Here is a 21,177-nt window from a genome sequence, read left to right on the forward strand (position 1 = left end):
ACAAACCCAGAAGGCTTTGGTCGCAAACTCCTTAGAGTTCAGCCTGGTTTCGAACCTGGGCCTGGTCATGCATGGCTGCATGGAGCCCTGTTCTAGTAGGATCAGCTCTGTTAGCATACCTGTCTGGGGTGGGAAACCTCTGCCTTGGTGGCCATAGCAGCAGTGGCCTTTGGTGGTCATAAGCTGTTGGACCACACCTCCTAGCACAGTGGTCCTCAGCCCTCCTAATGCCCTGGCCCTTTATTTTTTTTTTTAAATATTTATTTATTTATTTATACAATGTTTTGTCTGTATGCCTGCAGGCCAGAAGAGGGCGCCAGACCTCATTACAGATGGTTGTGAGCCACCATGTGGTTGCTGGGAATTGAACTCAGGACCTTTGGAAGAGCAGGCAATGCTCTTAACCACTGAGCCATCTCTCCAGCCCTGCCCTGGCCCTTTAATACATACAGTCCCTCACATTGTGGTGACCCCAACCATAAAGCTGTTTTCATTGCTACTTCATAACTAATTTTTATTGTTATGAATTACAATGTAAATAGCTGTGTTTTCTGGTGGTCTTAGGTGAGTCCTGTGACCCCCATAGGGGTCGAGACCCATAGTGAGAAACACTGTCCAGTGCCTCAGACCTGCCCCTATAGCCTGGTTTTGACAGATGAGCTTAGGACATACTGAGACCTCTTGCTTGTCTCTTCTGGTCAGCCAAGAGGATCACCTCACCTGAGCCTGGTGCCTTACCTGCCTGTCCCAGAGGTCTATAAGCATGTATTGTCCTGGGCCTCAGATTGGGGAGGGTACTGGACAGAGAGCTGGCCTTCACCTGATTGAGTGCAGTCTGGACGTGCCCCACCCCCACCGTCCTGCACGCAGGCCGTATCCTCCCTCTATGCAGCAAGATCAGGGGTGGTCTCTCAGGCTTCGGCCCTCTGGCTACAGGGAGCTTATGGTGGCCATGAGGATGTCAGGGTCCGTGGTTGGGATATGTCAGGCCTTTCTGGGCCTAGTCAGATTGGGGGCTGCAGCAGGAAAAACCCCACTTACAATCTGGTGCCTCTTGGTACTGGTGAAGAAGGTGTCCTGGTTGCCACTTCCAAGGAACCTGCAGGGGTGAGTACAGTTTAGAGATTTGAGAGCATGGGAATTTTTGCCACATATATGTTAGTAAAGCCACAGAAGCAGACATGGCGGAGAAGAGTATATACCCACAGAGCCTGCTCAGAGGCCGAGGAGTATACACCAGGCCGGATAAACTCAGTTCTCGTTTCTGCCTTTTCTTTTCCTCAGACAGGAGGCCACGACAGATGCTACACAACACATACGTAAGGCAGGGGAAAAGCAGACAGTTCCTATAGAGGACAAGGCCCTGAGCAGGAGGTTAGGCCCACCAAGAAGCCTCTAGCATGTCTGCTCTGAAGCTTGTAAACAAGAGCTAAATAAAGGCCCAGGAGGATGGTTAGGGGTCACAAAAGTCCTGGGTGCTTCATTAGTGGAGGCAGCCATGGCGGGGCTAGGGCTGCAGGCTCCGTGTGGTCACACAATTGCTCTGTCCAGTCATGAATGTGACGGGACTTCCATGCTGTCTCCCTCCCCAGTCAGGGAAGGTGTGATGGCGGTGTCTGCTCGCCTGGACATTGGAACAGAGCAAGGAATGGTGTGGTCTGAGTGTCTCACTAAAGCTCGTGGGCTGTGAAGGGTCAGGTGGTGGAGATTTTAGAGTGGGGCCAAGCCAGGCATGGGGCTGGCGCACGCCTCTAATGCCATACCTGGGAGGCAGAAGCAGGAGGATCTCTATGAGTTCGAGGCCAGCCTGGTCTACATAGGCAGTTCCAGGAAAAAGTGGGGCCAGTACAAAGGCATGAGGCCATGTGGATTCCACTCTTAGGAGGGACGAATTCTGGTCTCGTGAGAGACTCAGTTATTGAAGGAAGCCAGACAACCCTGACTGCCCTTCTGTCTCTGCTGTGCTGTGCCACAGCTGCTGTGTCTAGCCAGAGGCCGACCAGCTGAAGCCACCAATACTGACGCTTCAGCCGCCAGATGTGCAAGCTGAATGAGCATCTTCTTTTATTTTTTTTTATTATTTTTTATTTATTTATTTGGATTTTTTTTTTTTTTTTTTTGGTTTTTCGAGACTGGGTTTCTCTGTGGTTTTGGAGCCTGTCCTGGAACTAGGTCTTGTAGACCAGGCTGGTCTCGAACTCACAGAGATCTGCCTGCCTCTGCCTCCCAAGTGCTGGGATTAAAGGCGTGCGCCACCGAGCATCGTCTCTTAAAGAGCAGTTTATTTTGTACAGCGGGAGGGAAGAGCAGGCTGGCAATAATCACTGCACATCATGTACATTCCCATACGTGTATGACATGTGTACACACGCCACAGTGCACGGGTGGAGGCCTCAGGACCGAGGGACCTTGTCGAGGCAAGCTGTCTCTAGTTCCTGCTGCACTGTGTCCTCCAGGCTAACGGGTCTGTGAGCTTCAGGGCACTTGTGTCTTAGCCTCCATCTCAGTATAGGAATTCTGGGATTGCAGATGTGCATCATCCATCACATCTGGCTCTTCGGGTGGGTTCCAGGGATGGAACCCAGGCTGTCAGGCTTGCACGACAAGTATTTTGACTTGTTAAGCCATTCCCTCTGCACCCAATTTTTCTCAATAGAGTACCCATCTTTGGGTATTTTGTTATAGCCTCAGAAATGGATTGTGACTTGGGTCTCATGAGTCCTATTCCTAGAATCTGGAGCATGTTTGTTCCACAGCACAGCCACCCTATCCTGACTGATGCAGGTGACTTACCAACACAGGCTTGTTCACCTGGGATTCAGCTGGTGTTCTCTGAAAACCCCAGGTGGGGAGAGCATTTGAGAAAATGCACGGTGTTCAGTTAATCCATTCACGGTCCCGTTCATTCATACATCGTCCATCCTGTCCGTTCACACTCTCACTCGCGCATCCTTCCTAGTCCTCGTAGGAGCTGGTCCCGCAGGAGGCCGTCCTGCCGGGCTCACCAGGGCTACCATGCCATACCATCGCAGCTTGCTTGCTTTGAACTGGCAGGAGTAGTACTCAGGAGGCGTGTCCGGCACCTGCTCCAGCAGGATGTTGGGGATGCCCAGCCACTCCAGGAGCATGGCGGACCAGTTGGAAGCCTGGTTGGGAAACTCCTGGGGAAAAGAAAAAAAAACTGTTCAGAGAGACATCTTCACGGCTGGGGAGGAGACTGGCCATATTCACAAGTGGGACTCCAGCCCAAGGGCGCAGCAGTGAGAAAGGACATCTCTTCCTCTGGATCCTGTTGCAGACCCTTCCCCTTTGGGGGCCTTGGGCTCTGAGAGGCGCTTGACTTGTTAAATTGAGGACCAGAACTGCTCAGGCCACTAGGGAACGAAAGAGAGCGGACAGTGCGTCTCCGTCTACCCTGGAGCCATGCTGGAGAAACCCACTGTGAGCGGTCCAGGCTCATCATTCTGGGGGCCCAGAGAGGCGGCTATCCTTCATCCTGGTCCTGTGGGTTCTGGGCCTGTAGAGAACTCAGCCAACTCAGCCGCCTTACAGCCTCGGCTACCCTCCCCAGTGCCAGCTTTTTAAATTCCTGAGCCGGCCATGCAGGGTGTTATCTGCTGTTCACCCAGTGGGTGTTTTGGTGTTCCGGGTGACAGCGGATCGAAGGGAAACTCGAGGTTCCCAGGTGGGAACACATCCAAGGAGTGATAGTTTTGGCAGCTGAGCCCAGTGTGCAGGGATCCATCAAATGTAGACCTGGGTGGGGACCCCCATCCTCTCCCTCTGCCCTCACAACCCACCCCCATACCTGCAGAGGCAGCTTCAGGCGCAGGTCTTCTGCATAGTAACAGAGCACAGCCCAGGGGGCTCTGAGGAGGACATAGTGAACCGCGGTGGCCTTGTCCTGGACATCATGCTGCAGGTACCAGAGGCTACTGTGAGGGCCTGAGGGTGTTGCTATGATCTCTGTGTCTATTTGCACTTAGGAGAGGGCTAAGTGCATAGCCCTGGTGCTAACAGTCAACAGCCAGGCACCCTCTCAGGGGCCATGCTCGCTTCCAAGGTCTACCCCAGAAAGCTTGTGGTGACAGCATCTCCTCCACAGAGACCTCACATCTGGGGCCCATGCCACCTGCATTCTCTCCCAAGACAATGATAACCAAAGCGACCCTTCCTCAAAGCCTGGGGACCCATGCACGGCTTCTCAGAGGCCTCACTAAGACTTAGGCCATCTTCTGGTTAAAGGGGCCGCAAATGCAGCTTTGCCTGGCAATGCTCAGTGACCGGAAATCCACACTGATCTCCGCATGCCTAAGTAAATACGTGTACCCCCGGGTCTGCGCAAAAGTGTAATGAAACTAGAGCTCCACACCCAGAGAGACTGACTCCATTTTGCAACAGGCCTCCACTTAACTATGTGTCAGACTATAGCAAAACAAGCCTTCCTCGTGGCCAGACATTGTTTACTGAGATCAGCAGAATCCCCGACAGAGACAAGGACAACGATCACATAAGAATAAAGCTTTGGCCGGGCGATGGTGGCGCACGCCTTTAATCCCAGCACTCGGGAGGCAGAGGTAGGCGGATCTCTGTGAGTTCTAGACCAGTCTGGTCTACAAGAGCTAGTTCCAGGACAGGCTCCAAAGCCACAGAGAAACCCAGTCTCGAAAAACCAAAAAAAAAAAAAAAAAAAAAAGAATAAAGCTTTGTGGCTGGAGAGATGGCTCAGTGGTTAAGAGCACCGACTGCTCTTCCAGAGGACCCGGATTCGGTTCCCAGCACCCACAGGGCAGCTCACAACTGTCTGTGACTCTAGTTCCGGGGGAATCCGACACCCTCACAGACATGAAGGCAAAAACACCAATGCACATAAAATAAAAATAAAGAATAAAGCTATCCCGGGTCGGGTTTTGTCTGTGCCTTATGCTGTTCGAGCTTGTAGTCACTGCTGATTTAGCTCCAGCTAGCTCTGTAAGCCCAGGTTTATACTGATTCTGCTGTAGACTTAGAAAAATGGATGATGACTTGGGTATGTACAGCAGTCTGTAGTCCATCGTCGCTGCCTAGACAATCCCAATACACCTATTTATACAGATGTATAAATAAAGGATGTCCAAGCCATCCTTTGAGCTGTCATTGCTGTCTTAGGTTAGAGACACATGTTAATTTTACATCTTCCCCCCCAGATTCACTAACACTGAATGTCCATGCTGACTGGGAGCCCTGGGAGAAGTGAGACTTTTGATCCCACAAACAAGAGCCTCTGTGGAGTATAGTTTTTTGTTTGTTTGGGTTTTTTTTTTTTTTTTTTTTTTTGTTTTTTGGAGCCTGTCCTGGAACTCTCTGTAGATCAGGCTGGCCTTGAACTCACAGAGATCCTCCTGCCTCTGCCTCCCGAGTGCTGGGATTAAAGGCCTGAGCCACTACCACCCGGCAAGTATAGACATATTTTAAAAAGAACATTCCAGAGGTTCTCGGCCCTTGTTGTACATCACAGCCATCTGCAGTTCCCCGAATGTCCATGTAAAAACTGTACCCTGCGCATGGGGACAGACGTGGACCTGGTCATTTGGGGCACCCTTGGGTGGTTCTGACATGCCGAGAGCTGAGAACTGAATTGTACTGTCAAGCCTGAGGGGACTTTGGACAATGTGTTGGGGGAGGTTGTGGTTGGGTAGATGGATGATGTGTGTGTGTGTGTGTGTGTGTGTGTGTGCGCGCGCGCGCGCGCGCGCGTGTAACTTATGGAACATACAGGGCCAGAGGCTGTTCCAGTTTGAATAAGAATGGCCTTTATAGGCTCACATATTTGAATTCTTAGTCCCCAGGGAGTGGAAATTCTTGAAAGGATTAGAGAGATTAGGAGGTGTGGCCTTGTGGGAGGAAGTGTGTGGGAGTGGAGTGGGGTGGGCTGTGAGGCCCAGTCTGTCTGTCTGTCTGACTACAGATGAGATGTAGCCCTCAGCTACTGCTCCAGCACCAGCCTTGCCTGTCAGGTGCTCCCCGCCATGTTGATAACGAACTAAGTCTCTGTAACTGTAAGCAAGCCCCCAACTAAATGCTTTCTGTTTGAGTTGCCTTGGTCGTGGAGTCTCTTCACAGCAATAGAACAGTGGCTAGGAGGCAAAAGAAGCTCTATCAGTCAGTTAAAACAAACCAAACTCGGGGTTGGAAAGATGGCTCAGCGGTTATGAGCACTGACTGCTCTTCCAGAGGACCCGAGTTCGATTCCCAGCACCCACATGGCAGCTCATAAGTGTATGTAAATCCAGGGAAATCCAATCCCTGGGCGATCTGACACCTTCACACCATTGCATATAAAATAAAGTTTAAAAAAAAAAAACCAACAAAAACCAAAACTCACATCCATAGTGACCCATGTCACCAGCAATCTACATGTCTAGAACAAATGAGTTCTACACAACTGGGCAGAAATAGACAAGTAACCCAGCAGAAAAGATTGTAGCTGGCTTCACAGCTGCCCCCGGCCTTAGATGGCTCAGCTCTGGATCTCTTTTAGGACAGGTTGCTCATAATAATATGCGTATGCGCACACCAGACTTTGGATTTGGGTCCCACCCTCTCTGATGACGCGGGGAAGCTGCTGTGAGAACAGTTCCTGGTAAGGGGAACGGCTGCCCTGTACAGTGTACCGTGTGGCTGAGCTGGAGCGTTCAGTATGATGCATTTTTAATCCTACCCAGGTCTAGGTACTGGGTTCAGCTGGGTTATGGTTGGGAGAAGGTGCCCCACGATAAGTCAAAGAAAAGTTTCATGGGAATACAAAGGGCTCATAAATGTGTAAAACGGCACAACCTCTTTAGAACTGAGGGAAAATAAAAATGAGAGCTGGGATGCCCAGCAGTGGTGGCGCACACACACCTTTAATCCCAGCACTCAGGAGGCAGAGATGCGTAGATCTCTGTGAGTTCGAGGTCAGCCTGGTCTACAGAGTGAGTTCCAGGACAGGCTCCAAAGCTACAGAGAAACCCTGTCTCAAAAAAACAAAAAAACCCAAAAAAGAAAATGAAAGCTAGGGTGAGGTACCGCTGTCTGTCAACAGACTGGTGAAGATGGGAAAGGCTGACAAAGCCACGTGTTGAGGAGATTCAGAGCAGGGAGGTGCTGGCTCACCCCAGAGGACAGTGTGAATTAGGTCACCAGTCGAGAAAAAGGGTGTGGTCACAGCTGTAACCTCAGGTGATCGTCAATCCTGCTCCCAGGAGAGATGCAATATAACACCCGCCCTGCGATGACTGACAACAGGGAGCTGCTGTTGGGGTCCTCGAGGGGGACTAAAGGAATCACCCAGCAGCCCACAGCAACGCTGGACAGCACCTGCTGCTCAGGAGAACCTCACAGGCCACAAAAAAATGAAAGAAGCAATACTCTATGGGTAAAAGTCAGACAGACAGAGCCAAGCCGAGGTGCCGAATGATCTGATTAGCAGAGTGTCACAGCTGATTCTTGTGGTGGGGGCTATGATGGCAACAGCTCTGCTGGGGACAGAGGAAGGTGGCTGGGATGGCAGAGGAGGAAGAATCTGTATATAAACACCTGGCAGTGAAGGGCATGGGGATAAGACAGGGCTCCTCACATCCCCTCACCCTGAGATTCCCTGTTACCTGCCTGCCCCAGCCAGCACCCAGGGCTCACATGACAGTGAGCCTAGCGCATTAGGATGGATCCGTGTTCTTGCCGGCCTGGGGTCTGTGGCTCTCAAGCCGCAGGAAGGGTGGGTATCCAGAAGGACCTGGGGGCCCTGATTGCTTCCTATCTTTGGGTAGTAAGCCTTCCCTTCAGAATGCAGAATCTATCTGCTCCTACCACCATGTACCTGGTCTACATTCAGGCCAGCCAGACGAAGATTTTCCAGAAAGGTCTCCCTCCAGATCTCATGTGTGTCTGTCTTGTCCTGGGAAGGACTCTCTTGATTCCTCAGATCTTCTTCCCAAACCAGAACAAAATCTGCAGGGACCAATGGGGACAAAGGCAGCGCGGGCTTGCTGATGGAATGCGGGTCCAGGGCGGGGTTGCTGGGGTCTCAGCTGGAACACAGGGCTCGTGATGGGAAGTGAGAGCCTGGACTGTTCCATGGCTGTTGCCTCTTAGTTGTAGTTAGGGCTGGAGGGCAGGCAGGCGAGTGTGCAATGCAGATCAAGAACACAGGCGATGAAAGGAGACAGAGACCCACATTGGAGCACCGGACAGAAATCTCAAGGTCCAAATCAGGAGCAGAAGGAGAGAGAGCATGAGCAAGGAACTCAGGACCATGAGGGGTGCACCCACACACTGAGACAATGGGGATGTTCTTTCGGGAACTCACCAAGGCCAGCTGGCCTGGATCTGAAAAAGCCTGGGATAAAACCGGACTAGCTGAACATAGCGGACAATGAGGACTACTGAGAACTCAAGAACAATGGCAATGGGTTTTTGATCCTACTGCACGTACTGGCTTTGTGGGAGCCTAGGCAGTTTGGATGCTCACCTTACTAGACCTGGATGGAGGTGGGTGGTCCTTGAACTTCCCACAGGGCAGGGAACCCTGATTGCTCTTTGGGCTGATGAGGGAGGGGGACTTGATTGGGGGAGGGGGAGGGAAATGGGAGGCGGTGGCGGGGAAGAGACAGAAATCTTTAATAAATAAATAAATTTTAAAAAAAAGAACAGAGGCTGGGGAGGAACTGGGCGTGTCCTCCTGGGATTCCTTCTGTAGCTTGGTTCCCATAGTCTAGGTCCCAAACTCCTAAAGGAACCTGTTAGGTGTGATTTCTTGGGTCAAGCAAAAGCACAACAAAAGTTGCTAAGACAAATTTTAGCAGAGGACACCATCAAAAAGGTTAAGGCAACACAGAGAATAGGAGAAACTATTTCCAAAATGTATTTCTGATAAGGGACTTGCATCCAGAATTTAGAGGACTTTTGCAATCTAACAACCATTCACACACACACACACACACACACACACACACACACACACACACACACACACAAGAACAACCAACCTAAAAGTAGGCGAAGAGTTTGAATAGACATTTGTCTGAAGAAGATATGGAATGTCCAGTTGGCACAAGAAAAGACAGTCAATACCATTAGTCATTAGGAAAACACACACCCAGGCAATAGTGAGATAATGTTATGGAACTAATTGGCCTTCTCAGTGAGCAATCACCAGTGCATATAGAGATGAAGGACAGCTCTTTCCTGAAGCCCCTGGCTGGTGGGGGGGGGGGGCGCTGATGCCAAAATAAGAGAGAGGTTTCTCTAGCTTGCAAACACCTCAGGTTCATGCATCTCACATGCACAGTCATCCTTAAATAATTTCGGGTCCTGGCCCCAGGTTACACTTCAGACAATTTAAACATTGAGACAGGACTGCAAGTGTGGCCGCTTAAAGGGCTGATGGAGAGTTATACCGAAAAGATATTGCCACCCAGGGTCTCTTCTTCACCTGGCAGAATGATGCTTTCCCTGATAAGAACACAGGGGACTTCACAGCAGACAAGATCTTAATGATGGTTGTGACCCTGCACTGCCTCCCTTGGGCTCCCTGTAGAGATGAGTCTTTGGTATGGGACTCGGGGCCTGACAGCTGCACAGTCCCGGTGTGGAAACTTCGGCATGCTAAATTTTGCTTATCTCCAACAGGCCCGGTTTGCAGACTACGTATCCTGTGGGGTCATTTGGAGGCAACTAGTTAAACGTGTGGCTTTATGTCTCCTAAGCAGAATCTCCCACACTGAGTTTCCTCTAACATTTCGTACCCGCTGTGCCAAAGAGAGGCAATGGTAGCTGCTGTGCTGTGCTGAGAGAGTGTGACCTCGCACGCTGTGCTCCTATGTGAGACAGGTAACTCGCTCTTTGGAAAACAGTCTGGCATTGGCACAAAAGGTTAAACACTGAGTTCCCTTGTGACCTAGCAAGAGCACCCAAAACTATCAACTCAAGAAAAAAAAAACAAAGTGTGTTCATACAAATGCTTGCATACAAACCTCCATCTTATTCCGCATTCACAACAGAAGGAAGGAATGGGTGACTTTGTGGTATGTAAATTATTTATCAACAAAGCTGCTTCAAAACAACGGCCTGAAAAACCCCAGCAATAGCAACGTTTTCCTCCCTTGACCACTTGCAGCGAGAATTGCTGAGCCCCACGGGAGTGTGTGCCCCTTTTCCATGGAATCTTCAGGGTTTTCTGTGCATGCCATTTTGCATCCCCTCCATCCCTTCCCACAGACCTTTGCCTGACTTCGCTTTTCTGTAAGAGGCATGCTTAGGAGGGCGAGAGTCATCTACTGTCCCTTTGGAGCTGATGGGGAGGGTGGGCCCTTGACCCTACCCAGATAGACTCCGTGCTGGTCCCACCACAGAACAAAGGTGACTTTGAGCCTTGGTGGGGGGGTGGTAGGAGAAGTGGGCCTGAGAAAATATAAAGGTAGAAAAAGATGTGGTGCAAGAGAAAAGAGTCTGAGATGACCAGAATCTGTGGATAAAAACCGGGGGTGGGGTGGGGCGGGGGCTAGTCTGTCTAAGGCTGGAGCAACAGAATGGGTTTTCCTCTCTGAGCCCTCTGGTCAGTGTGGCCCTTCCTTTCCTGTGACTGCTTTGCCTGTCGCTTGCTCAGCAGGCAGCTCTCCCCTCACCCTCAGGACAGCAGCTGTCCCCAGAACACAGGGGACATCACAGGAGACCTGGTTATGGAGTGATCCGAGCCTCTTGGCTTCCTGTCACCACCCAAGGCACCCCATTTGTGACCCCCCACCCCAGGACGGAGTACAGACGGCTTACCAATCGGAGGTTGGGCAGGGCTCCCAACTCTGCTGGGTGCCACCTGCTGTTTACCTGCCTGAAGGAAGGAAGAACACCTTCAGCACCCAGGCATCAGCATGACTCCCTCCCTCCCTGCCCCAGTCCGGGGCAGCCTTCCTAACACCTTTTAACACGCAGTTCCTTATGGTGACTCTCAACCATGAAGTTATTTCGTTGCTACTTCATAACTGGAATTTTGCTACTGATATGAATTGTAAACATCCGATATGCAGGATTCTGATAAGCAAACCCTGTGATATGAGAACAGAAGGGGTTGCAAGCCATAGGCTGAGGACAGAAGCACTGTTCTACCTTCTTCTATGTCTCTCCCTGTCCCTCCTGTCTCCACCTCGCACCCTCTTCAACCCTCCCTAATTCTTCCTGCCCCTTCTCATTTCTTCCTCGGCCTTCCCGCTCATCCCTGTCTCCCGACCCTGCTCTGGCTCTGCCCCGACCACCCTGCTAAGAGAGGGACATGAAGAGAGAAAAGCTGGGGGCTGCAGGGCAGAAGATGCTGAAAGGCAGAATTCGAAGGGTAGGTTAGCGACCAGCCTTCACCATCCTCATCTTCCTCACCAGCCTCCACTGGGCTAGGAGTGCTCAGCCAGGCCTGTGGCAAAAGCCATGGTCAGGGCTGTGCTGAATGCTCTTCTTGGTCTCCACGCTGCCCACATTGTGGCCCTGAGGGCAAGTCAGAGCAACCAGAGTATAGAATCCTTCTTGTCTTCCTTATATTCTTTTTCCCGTTGGAGGACAAAGCTTTGAGCTCTCCTCTCTGGGGGCCTCACTTCATGGTATAGAGGGATGATAGAAAGGGGAACTTACATTTACCCTCAGATTACTGGGGCAGCTCTAGGGAAGGAGCAGGGCCTCCTATATGGTTTTAAAGACTGGGACTCCTACCCGGGCGATGGTGGCGCACGGCTTTAATCCCAGCACTTGGGAGGCAGAGGCAGGTGGATCTTTGTGAGTTTGAGACCAGCCTGGTCTACAGAGCTAGTTCCAGGAAGGCTCCAAAGCCATAGAGAAACCCTGTCTCGAAAAACCAAAAAAAAAAAAAAAAAAAAAAAAAAAAAAAGACTGGGACTCCTAGTGCTCCCAGCCTACTTGGGATGTCAGTGGGCTACCCAACAGAAATTCCAAAAGATAGCCGGGCAGTGGTGGCGCACGCCTTTAATCCCAGCACTTGGGAGGCAGAGGCAGGCGGATCTCTGTGAGTTCGAGACCAGCCTGGTCTACAGAGCTAGTTCCAGGACAGGCTCCAAAGCCACAGAGAAACCCTGTCTAGAAAATCCAAAAAAAAAAAAAAAAAAAAAAAAAAAGAAATTCCAAAAGATAGACTAGGGTAAGAAGGACAGAAAAGGCCACCTAGAGGGACTCCGTCCTTCCCCAGGAGCTAAGGGCTGCCTTCTTGGTTGTGTTCAGGAGACCAGTGTCTATGGCTCAGTTGTAAAGAAGCTCAGCCTAGGCCAAAGGAAGCTGTGTAGACCGAGATACCCTTCCTCTGGGGCTACTTCTTTATAGAAGCCCTCTACCTGTCTCTTGGGGACTAACCCTTATCCCAAGCCTAACTTCCCTGGTTCCCTACTCAAACTTTAGTCTTCGGGGAGTCCCAGGCCCACTCTTGACCTTAACCAACCTCCCCTCCGCCTTCCACTAACCGCACTGCCCATCCCAGCCAAGACATGGCTACAGTGCTTTTCCTCTAGCAGGAGTGGGCTCCCTTCAAGAGCTATATTTCTGACCAGAGTCTAAGCCACAAGCACCTTTTCACTTCCAGAAGAGAAAGTACGGAAGCAATAAACCACCTAGGGTGTGGTCACCTCGTGCCTTTGCTATCTGCGTTCTGGTATTGACAGGCCTTTGCGTGCATCAGAATTCATGGGTGACTCCCTATCCTCCCATCCCTCACGTCTGTAAGAAACGTGGTATGTGGCCCTCATTTCCTCCCTTTCCTGGTGGCTCCGGCAGAGGGGGACCAGCCCCTGCACCTTGGTCCTATCTTTGCCCTCTCTCCTCCTGAGTCTCCCATCTAACAGGGTCTCTGCTTATCCCTCCTAGTTTCACAGAGGTGAATGGTGACCTGATTGTGTGTCAAGAAGGCATCTGTCCCCTTGGGGGGCATCTGGATGCTGCACCCACTTTTCAAGGGCTCCAGGACAAGGGCTAGCGTCCTGACTAGGATGGGAGACCTCCCAAATCAAACAGCACGCAGGAGCCTCATGAGTCTAAGAAGGGGGGAGAAGGGCGCTTTCACCATGCCCACCGCTACCCCTAGGGTTGAGGGTACCTCCGCAGCATGGGCTGTGCTTCCATAAGAGGACCCATTCCCTGGTTCGAGGGAGGCCATGTCAATCAGCACCGCATTGTCTTCTTCCCGGGCTCGCTTCCGCAGCATCTTACTCCTGCACCCCATCAAGGCCAGGGTAGCCACAGAGGAGGGAGTGGTTAGTAGACACCAGTAAGAGCCAGCCCCAACACTGTGGCAGAGCCGGCAGCAAGCCTATTTTACAGGAGAGGAGACAGGCTCATAGAAGTGGACAAGGGCTCCTCTGCCAGGGCCAGTCAGCATTATCCTAAATGTGGGCATGTGAGGATCCCCACATCCTGGGACCCGAACTGCGGGAGCGAGTCAGCCACTGAGAGGAATATCTAGAGCCTGGTATAGCATTCATCCACCCATTCGTCCGCTCACCCAGTTTACCCAGTAAGTGCCAAGTCCTCCTAACCCTGACTGCTTTCAGTCTGTGCAAGGCAATGTCGCAGCATGAGGTGGCAGTGCAGACCGCCCCTTCCTTCCTTCACCTAGAGAGGACCGCCATCTGGGCCAGGAAGGATAGACGCTGCCCTTTAAGGCCATTTGCCTTCGCAGTAATTCTGGAGAACTTGCTGCAAGGACCCCAGGCTCCCCGAACAAGACAGAGCACAATCCCTTAGAGAATCCTATGGGGTCTCCATGCCAGCCTATGATCTGTGGCCCAGGTAGGTGGGGCCTGGGCTGTTGTTCAGGTGGGCAGAGCCTAGGGACTTCAGGAAGGGGAAGGCATTGCTCTTGTTCCAATTCCCTATTTAAATAAATGGAGGCCTGGAAGGGTAGCCACAAGCCCAAATCTCCGCTCCTGCCAGGACTCCAGGAGTGAGTGATAACCACAGGGTGCTCTTGGGACAAAGGCTTTGGAGCTTATGCATCCTGATGGGTTGGACAGGGAATGAGGACAAAGGAGTCCCAACCAAAGGCCCCAGACATGACCTATTGTGAGTAGATGGAATGTTTACTCCTTAGGGCAGGGTGCCCTCTTCAAATTAATATTGGACACTTTTCCCTGCTCTCCAGTGCTTGGAGCAGACACTGTGCCAGGCCTATGGGCTCAAGAGTAAGCACCAACACTGCCTCTCACAGTTCAGAATGTGGAACCCCAGGGAGCTACAGGTGCTGGCTCAATTTTCTGGAGTCTGTCTCCCTTCTGCCATCCCTGTGGCCCAACCATCTTAGAGGAGGTCACTCGCCTACCTGGCACAGTAGCTTCCAGGAGATCTCAGAGGTCACAGCCTGCCCATCAGCACAAGCCTGGTCTCAGCAAGAGCAAAATCAGGGCCAGTGCTCCTAGGCCCCACCCCCATGAGCTGTGGCAGCCAGTCACCTGCCCTTGTCTCACAGGCTGAAAGGGCTGGAAGCAGAGAGGTTCTCGGTGCAGCTGGCCACCGAGAGGTCTATCATGTCTCTGGGCAGGATCTGCCTTTGTTTAAGAAGAGGGTGTGGGGTTCTGAGCCTGCAAACACAGTCAGCCCATTTTCCCGAGAGCCTTCACGCACCCTTCATGCAAATTCCACGTGCCTCTGGCACCTTATTTGCGTAGAGATTCCAGGGCAGCAGGACTGTCTGCCGTAAGAGAAGTCCAGGGAGAATGTAGTTACAGTCCAGTCACAGGTCTCTCCATCAGGGAGCCCTGTTTATGTGGGGGTGACGTGAAGCTTCCCGGGGTTGAGGGCACTGAGAAAAGGGTGCTGCTTGGCTGTCAACTAGCCACTGTAGTGAGCATGCTTTTAAGAATACAGACAAAGGACCAGCCTGGTCTACAAGAGCTAGTTCCAGGACAGGCTCCAAAACCACAGAGAAACCCTGTCTCAAAAAACCAAAAAAAAAAAAAAAAAAAAAAAAAAAAAGAATACAGACAAAGAGTGTTGGGGTTTTTCACAATGTCACGTTTTATTGACAACAAATCCACAAGGTACAGCGTCTTCAATGGCAAAACTATTTGCCAGATACTCCTGCTTTTCTTGGCAGTCCTGGCTGAAGCAACATGAGTTCTTGTATTTTTAATCTTGATTACTCTCCAATGGTACACGGCGTATCACAGTAAATGTATCTCTATATATGTACACATATAGATTATGGAATGGCTACAAAGGGTTAAAAGATGCAAGGGGTTTTAGAGTTTCTTTCTGACAGGCCTGAGAAGCCAAAGCTGGGAAACTGTCAGCGACAGGAGCCTCTGATAATGAACTAAAGGGAACTGGAGAAGTTGGAGAAGAGTGGCCCTGAGTCAGGGCACTGAGGGTTATAGGTTTGAGAGTGAACTGGGAGAGCTGACTCCAGCTGCTAGGGCAAAGGGCAAGACTGGTCCAGACGACAGAATGGGCTGAAGGATGGAGGCAGCACCAGGGAGGGGGGGCAACAGGAGGATGGGCAGATAGAATCAGACAGCCTGAAGTCTCTGGGACAGGTGAGAGAGTTCTTTGCCTGTTAGTCAGTCCTTGTTACATGCTGGGTGGTGAGAAATAGGTCCATGAGGACTGTTACCATCCAACTGCTAGATGTTTACTTCTGTATGGGGTTCAGATGAAGGACTTGCATACATTCTTTTCATGGCCAGGTGTGCCCAGTAAATTCTTGAATCTGATCTTCCAGATAGGATTTTAATATGCTCACATGCCCCTACAGTTCCAATCCACCACAATAAATTATAGAGTAGTACCTTTGCTACTTCCAGAAACAACCAGTGATTACTCCGTGCCATGTGGATGATGTTGGACAGATGGTGCGGTCAACGTGCATTTTCCATCTAGAGTACAAAGATGTCTGTAAATGGGGTCTCTTGGCGGGAGGCAGTGTGAAAAGCCACTGTTTTACACAACGTGGAATAACGTAGGGCAAGGTGCAGCCTGACCTCAACAGGGCTTGCGAAATGGAGAGTTGTCTCAGCTTTTCTCCTCCCAGGTTTTGGTCTGTCAGTGAGCCACTCCCGTCTTGCTTCCCTGTGCAGGCAGTAAGAGTCCTCTGCTCCCTTCTGAGATCTCTCAACAGATCTCAGACTCATGTCTCCAAACCCTCCCGGCTTGGCACCTCCCAGGAAACTTCCATTCTGGGTCCTGTGACGTGCCCTTGAACAGCAGGTAAAGCAGGCCCTGCATACCTCGGGGAGACCAGACTTCCCAGGCCCAGAGATAGACCCTGGACTTGACTACAGTCATCCTCACAGAAAACAGGAGAGCACAGGGGGATGACAGAGGGAGGGAGGACCAGAAAGGTGGGGGTGAGGATGCCAGTGGCTCTCAGCAAGTCCTAGAAGGCACCTGCAGCTTGGTCCACTGGGATAAGCTGGTAAGTATGACATGATCAAACTGCCTCCCCCAGCCTGCTGCGACCCTACTCTTTTCACTGGTTGGTCAATACCAGAGGACCATCACAGGAAAAAAGAAAAAAAAAACCCAAACACAGAGCTCTTCTGTGTAGCCTTAGCTGTCCTGGAACTCACTCTGTAGTTCAGGTTAGCTTTGAACTCTTCGATTCGTCTGCCTCTGCCCCACTGGGATTAAAAGTATGCACCACCACATCCAGCTATGGGTTGTTGTTGTTTGTTTTGCTTTTGAGGCAGGATCTTGCTGTGTAGCCTGGGGGTGGTCTCAGACTATGGGCAATTATCCTGCTCCACCTCCTGAGTGCTGGGACCATAGGTGGCCACCACAGCACTGGCTCTGGTCTCTGCTTTTGGTGGCAGTTGGAGCAGGCTGCTGAAGTTACTTCAGACTACAGCAATGGGGTGGCAGGAAAGCCTGCAGGGAGGGCTACATGTAAGACACCTGAAAGGACTCTCATCCCTGGGCTAAGATTAATTTAAAAATTATACTTATTCATGTAGGAACGTGTGTGTGCATGCACGCCAATGCACGCATGTCATCACATGTATGTGAAGGGCAATTTGTAAGAGTCACTTTTTTTGGCTCTTTTTTTTTTTTTTTTTTGGTTTTTTCGAGACAGGGTTTCTCTGTGGTTTTGGAGCCTGTCCTGGAACCAGCTCTTGTAGACCAGGCTGGTCTCGAACTCACAGAGATCCGCCTGCCTCTGCCTCCCTAGTGCTGGGATTAAAGGCGTGCGCCACCACCGACCGGCTGGCTCTAACTTTTTATTGGCTTACGTGACATTTCTAAGTCCATAAAAGGGGCTGGAGAGCTGGCCTAGTGGTCAGAAGCACTTGCTGCTCTTGCAGGGCACCACTGTTCAATTCCTAGCATGCACAGGACAGCTCACAACCATCTATCAGTTCAATGCCCTCTTCTGGTCTCCAAGGGCAACACAGTACACTTTGATGGGGGAGAAACATACACATAAAAAAAAATCTATTCTATAACAGGAGAGCGAGTCCCTACCCAACCCTGCCCAAAAGTATAGGTATCCATGCAGGGGGGCAGAGAGGCAACTGTAATGTCTAGGTGGGTTGGCCTCAGGGCCCTGGTCTGTTTTCTCTCTAGGCTGTGGTCCTAGTAAATTGGGTCACAGGCTCCCACACCTAACCCTGGAGGTTCCCTGTATCTCTCCAGCCTGCTGTCCCCAGACTGTTTTGATGTCTCTCAGGCCACATCTCACAAGGTCAGAGGTCCAGCGATATCTTTCTCTGTCCATGAGGAATGTTGTAATCTGCTAGACCACACTTGGTCTGGCACCTCCCTAGGGTGCTCCTACCTCTCCCCTTACTAAAACACCCTTTCCAGGCTTGGTGCGCAGGGGCAAGGAGAGGGAAACAGGGTAGGGGCCATAGATTGGCCCTAACGCTCTGCCCCCACCTGGCAGGAAGCAGGTCCCTGGCTGCCCCTCTGCAGTCTCATGACCCATGGTGGTAGAGATGAAGTTGCAGCAGGTTTGGGAGTGTGATGAGACACTGCCTTGTGCCAGCCAACATTCCTGATCCCAGCTGGCAGAGCTGAGCTGGACAGGGACAGAGAGAGCTGGCAGGTGGGTCTGGGATGGCCAGGATAGAAAAGCACAGGGGAGCAGGTCTCTGAATAGGAGGGTGAAGACAGGGGTGAACACAGACTCTAAGACCTTCCATCCTCTGACTGGGGACTGGGAGAGGTCATTTCTGGAGGGCCCAGCGAAGGGAGAACTCACCTGTGGTCCCAGTTCCTCCAGCAGAGGCCTCCTGGTGTGCTGGGTTCTTGGGGGAACAACCTTGAAGGGACACAGTACTCAGGCTACTTACTCACAGTCAGAAGTAAATCTTGTTTAGTAGCTAGTCATGCTCTACCATAGGCAGAGATGCTGAGACATAAGAGCTTGCTACTTTACTGTTTAGAATGTGGCTTTTGGTAAGAGGGGCCCTTTTTCTTTCTTTCTTTTTAATAATTTATGGTTTTTTTTAAAGGTTTCTTTTTTTAATACTTATTTATTTATTATGTATACAATATTCTGCCTGTGTGTATGCCTGCAGGCCAGAAGAGGGCACCAGACCCCTCTACAGATGGTTGTGAGTCACCATGTGGTTGCTGGGAATTGAACTCAGGATCTTTGGAAGAGCAGGCAATGCTCTTAACCTCTGAGCCATCTCTCCAGCCCCATAATTTATGGTTTATTTAACTTTATTTTATGTGCATTGGCACGAAGGTGTCAGATTCCCTGCAACTGGATCTTCAGACAGTTGTGAGCTGCCATGTGGGTGCTGGGAATTGAACCTGGGTCCTCTGGAGAGCAGTCCAGTGCTCTTAACCACTGAGCCATCTCTCCAGCCCGGGGGCCCTTTTTCTTAATGGTGGCTCTTTTATCAGGTGGCAAATTCCGAAGTCTGGGTTTTAGTCTCACGACTAGAAACCCTTCCTTAGGAAGGAAGTCTGTAATTCTATCCATATTTTCCCATGCTTCACCAGTTACTTTACCTATGTAACAGATCTGTTCCTGCCTGCGGGAAACATAACCTTGTATCGATTTCTACTTGCTTTGTTTCCGTTTCAGTGATCGTTTGTAGTTTCTAGCTCTGGTATTTATGCAATTTGCTTCATTTTTCACATTTCAATATCTCTGGACTGAGCATACGGTGTACAACTCATTGTCAGGGTTTCCTAATGGTTCATAAAGTACCAGTATCTTACAATCCATGGTATGCACATCTGATGAAATACAGCATGGTAGCTTTTCGTATGTGAACGTGTGTGTGCTACTGGAAGATGAAGTCCGCAGAGGCTTACACATTTCAATATTTGGCCCCCAGTTGGTGGTGCTATTAGGGAAGGCTGCGGAACCTTTGGGACATAGAGCCTAGCTTTGCTTCTGACTGTAGATGTCAGTTCCCACTGCTGCCATAGGAAGCTTCTCCTGCTGGCACTATGTTCATTGCGTCATGAGCTAGGTTAAACCCTGCCTTATGCTGTGTCTTCAAGATAAGTCTATCACAGTGACAATAAAAAATAAGTATGTCAGCCCGTAGGGAAAGTGCCCACCCTCAGTCATTCCCACCCCCGGCAATGGGATTAGGGCCTTGCATAGTCTAAACAGACACTCTTCAACAGAGCTATCTTCTTCTAAAGTTACAGTATTGTAATCTTGGTCAGAAGCCATGCTCGGTTTTTGATGTGGGGATGGGGATTTAAACTCAGGTTCTCAGGTTTGCAGAACAAGCTTTCTTACCCATTGGCCTTTCTCCACGGCTTGAATTTATTCATCAGATTCTACAATCTTTAAGACATCTTTTTATTTATAAAGGAATAAAAATGTTACAATTCATGAATACAGGAGCCAGTGAGATGGTTCAACAGGTAATGGCTTGCTGCACAACCCTGACAAGCAAAGTTCAAGTGCAGAGCTCACAAAAAGGGGGAGGAGAGAACCGACTCTACAGATCTGTCCTTGGAAGTGCACACGGTGCACATGGCACATATGTGCCCACAACACACACTGACATCATGCATATAACAACAACAACAACAATTAGTTTTTCCTTGAAAAAAAATCCAGGGATATATACAGCTAAGTCTTTATAACATTAAGATAATTGGTGGTTTGCTTTTTAACTGCACTAAATGGTGATTTATAGAAATGGTTTGTTTCCTTTCTCTTCCCCTAACATCTGAAATTGAACAGGGTCTCTGATATGCTAGGCAGGTATTCTATTCTTGAGCTATATTCCCAGACCCCTTATTTTTTATTTTTGAGATATGGTTATATTAGGTTGCCTAGGTTGGCCTTGATGTCATTCTGTAGCCAAGGCATGCCTTAAACTTTTAATCCCCCTCCCTCAGCCTCCTGAGTAGCTAGGATTACAGGCCTATATCCCAGGCCCAGTCCTGTCTATTCTTAAACCATCCTTGCATTCCTGAGATAAAACCTTGGTCAAGAAGCAGTATCTTTTGACTTGCTGATCTTTTATTTAAGACTTTTGCATTTATATCCCTATGTAAAAGCAGTGTGTTTATTTATTTATTTATTATGTATGCAATATTCTTTCTGTATTTGTGCCTGAAGGCCAGAAGAGGGCACCAGACCTCATTACAGATGGTTGTGAGCCATCATGTGGTTGCTGGGAATTGAACTCAGGAAGAGCAGGCAATGCTCTTAACAGCTGAGCCATCTCTCCAGCCCCCCAGTGTTTTCTTTTTTCACATTATATTTATCCGTATTTTTAGCAGGGGCATTCTCAACGTAAACTGAACTTTTAGCTAGTTCCACTCTGGAGATTCTTTCTGGGACCTAGAACTATTTTAAGGAATAACTTTTTTTTTTTTTTTTTTTGAGACAGGGTTTCTCTCTGTACAGCCCTGGCTGTCCTGGAACTTGTTCTGCAGACCAGGCTGGCCTTAAACTCAGAGATCCACCTGACTCTGCCTGCAGAGAACTGGTATTAAAGGCACGTGTCACCACTGCTGGCTTATGGAATAAATTTTTGACATTTCTTCCTACTTCTAGATTTTGAATTCACTTGGAGAAAATTTCCCCTGCCCACTCTATTTAACTGTTAAGATTCTCCTCCCACTGAATGTTGCAGATGATCCTCGAGATGGTTGTGCCACTTTGGTGCTTGCTGTTCCCTCAGTATTACTTCTCTACACACTCTACAGAATCATGTGCACGTGTGTAGGGCTCCTGTGGCTGCAGAGGAGACA

The 21,177-nt window shown here is 50.0% G+C and overlaps 1 protein-coding gene across 1 annotated transcript in view; it reads right to left on the bottom strand.

The window, feature by feature from the left end:
* Positions 1-14,425, bottom strand: part of Ano7 (anoctamin 7) — a 33,387-nt gene extending 18,962 nt beyond the window's left edge. The window contains exons 1-7 of the mRNA XM_075951809.1: positions 14,321-14,425; positions 13,100-13,214; positions 10,789-10,846; positions 7,838-7,968; positions 3,809-3,916; positions 3,025-3,161; positions 1,042-1,099 (exon numbers count right to left, since the gene is read on the bottom strand). Coding sequence (XP_075807924.1) covers positions 1,042-1,099; positions 3,025-3,161; positions 3,809-3,916; positions 7,838-7,968; positions 10,789-10,846; positions 13,100-13,207 — 600 coding nt within the window. The 5' untranslated portion in view covers positions 13,208-13,214; positions 14,321-14,425. The remainder of the gene's footprint in view (positions 1-1,041; positions 1,100-3,024; positions 3,162-3,808; positions 3,917-7,837; positions 7,969-10,788; positions 10,847-13,099; positions 13,215-14,320) is intronic.
* Between the last annotated feature and the right edge of the window lie 6,752 nt (positions 14,426-21,177).

This window comes from Microtus pennsylvanicus, chromosome 17, assembly GCF_037038515.1.
Source record: "Microtus pennsylvanicus isolate mMicPen1 chromosome 17, mMicPen1.hap1, whole genome shotgun sequence".
NCBI classification, from domain to species: domain Eukaryota; kingdom Metazoa; phylum Chordata; class Mammalia; order Rodentia; family Cricetidae; genus Microtus; species Microtus pennsylvanicus.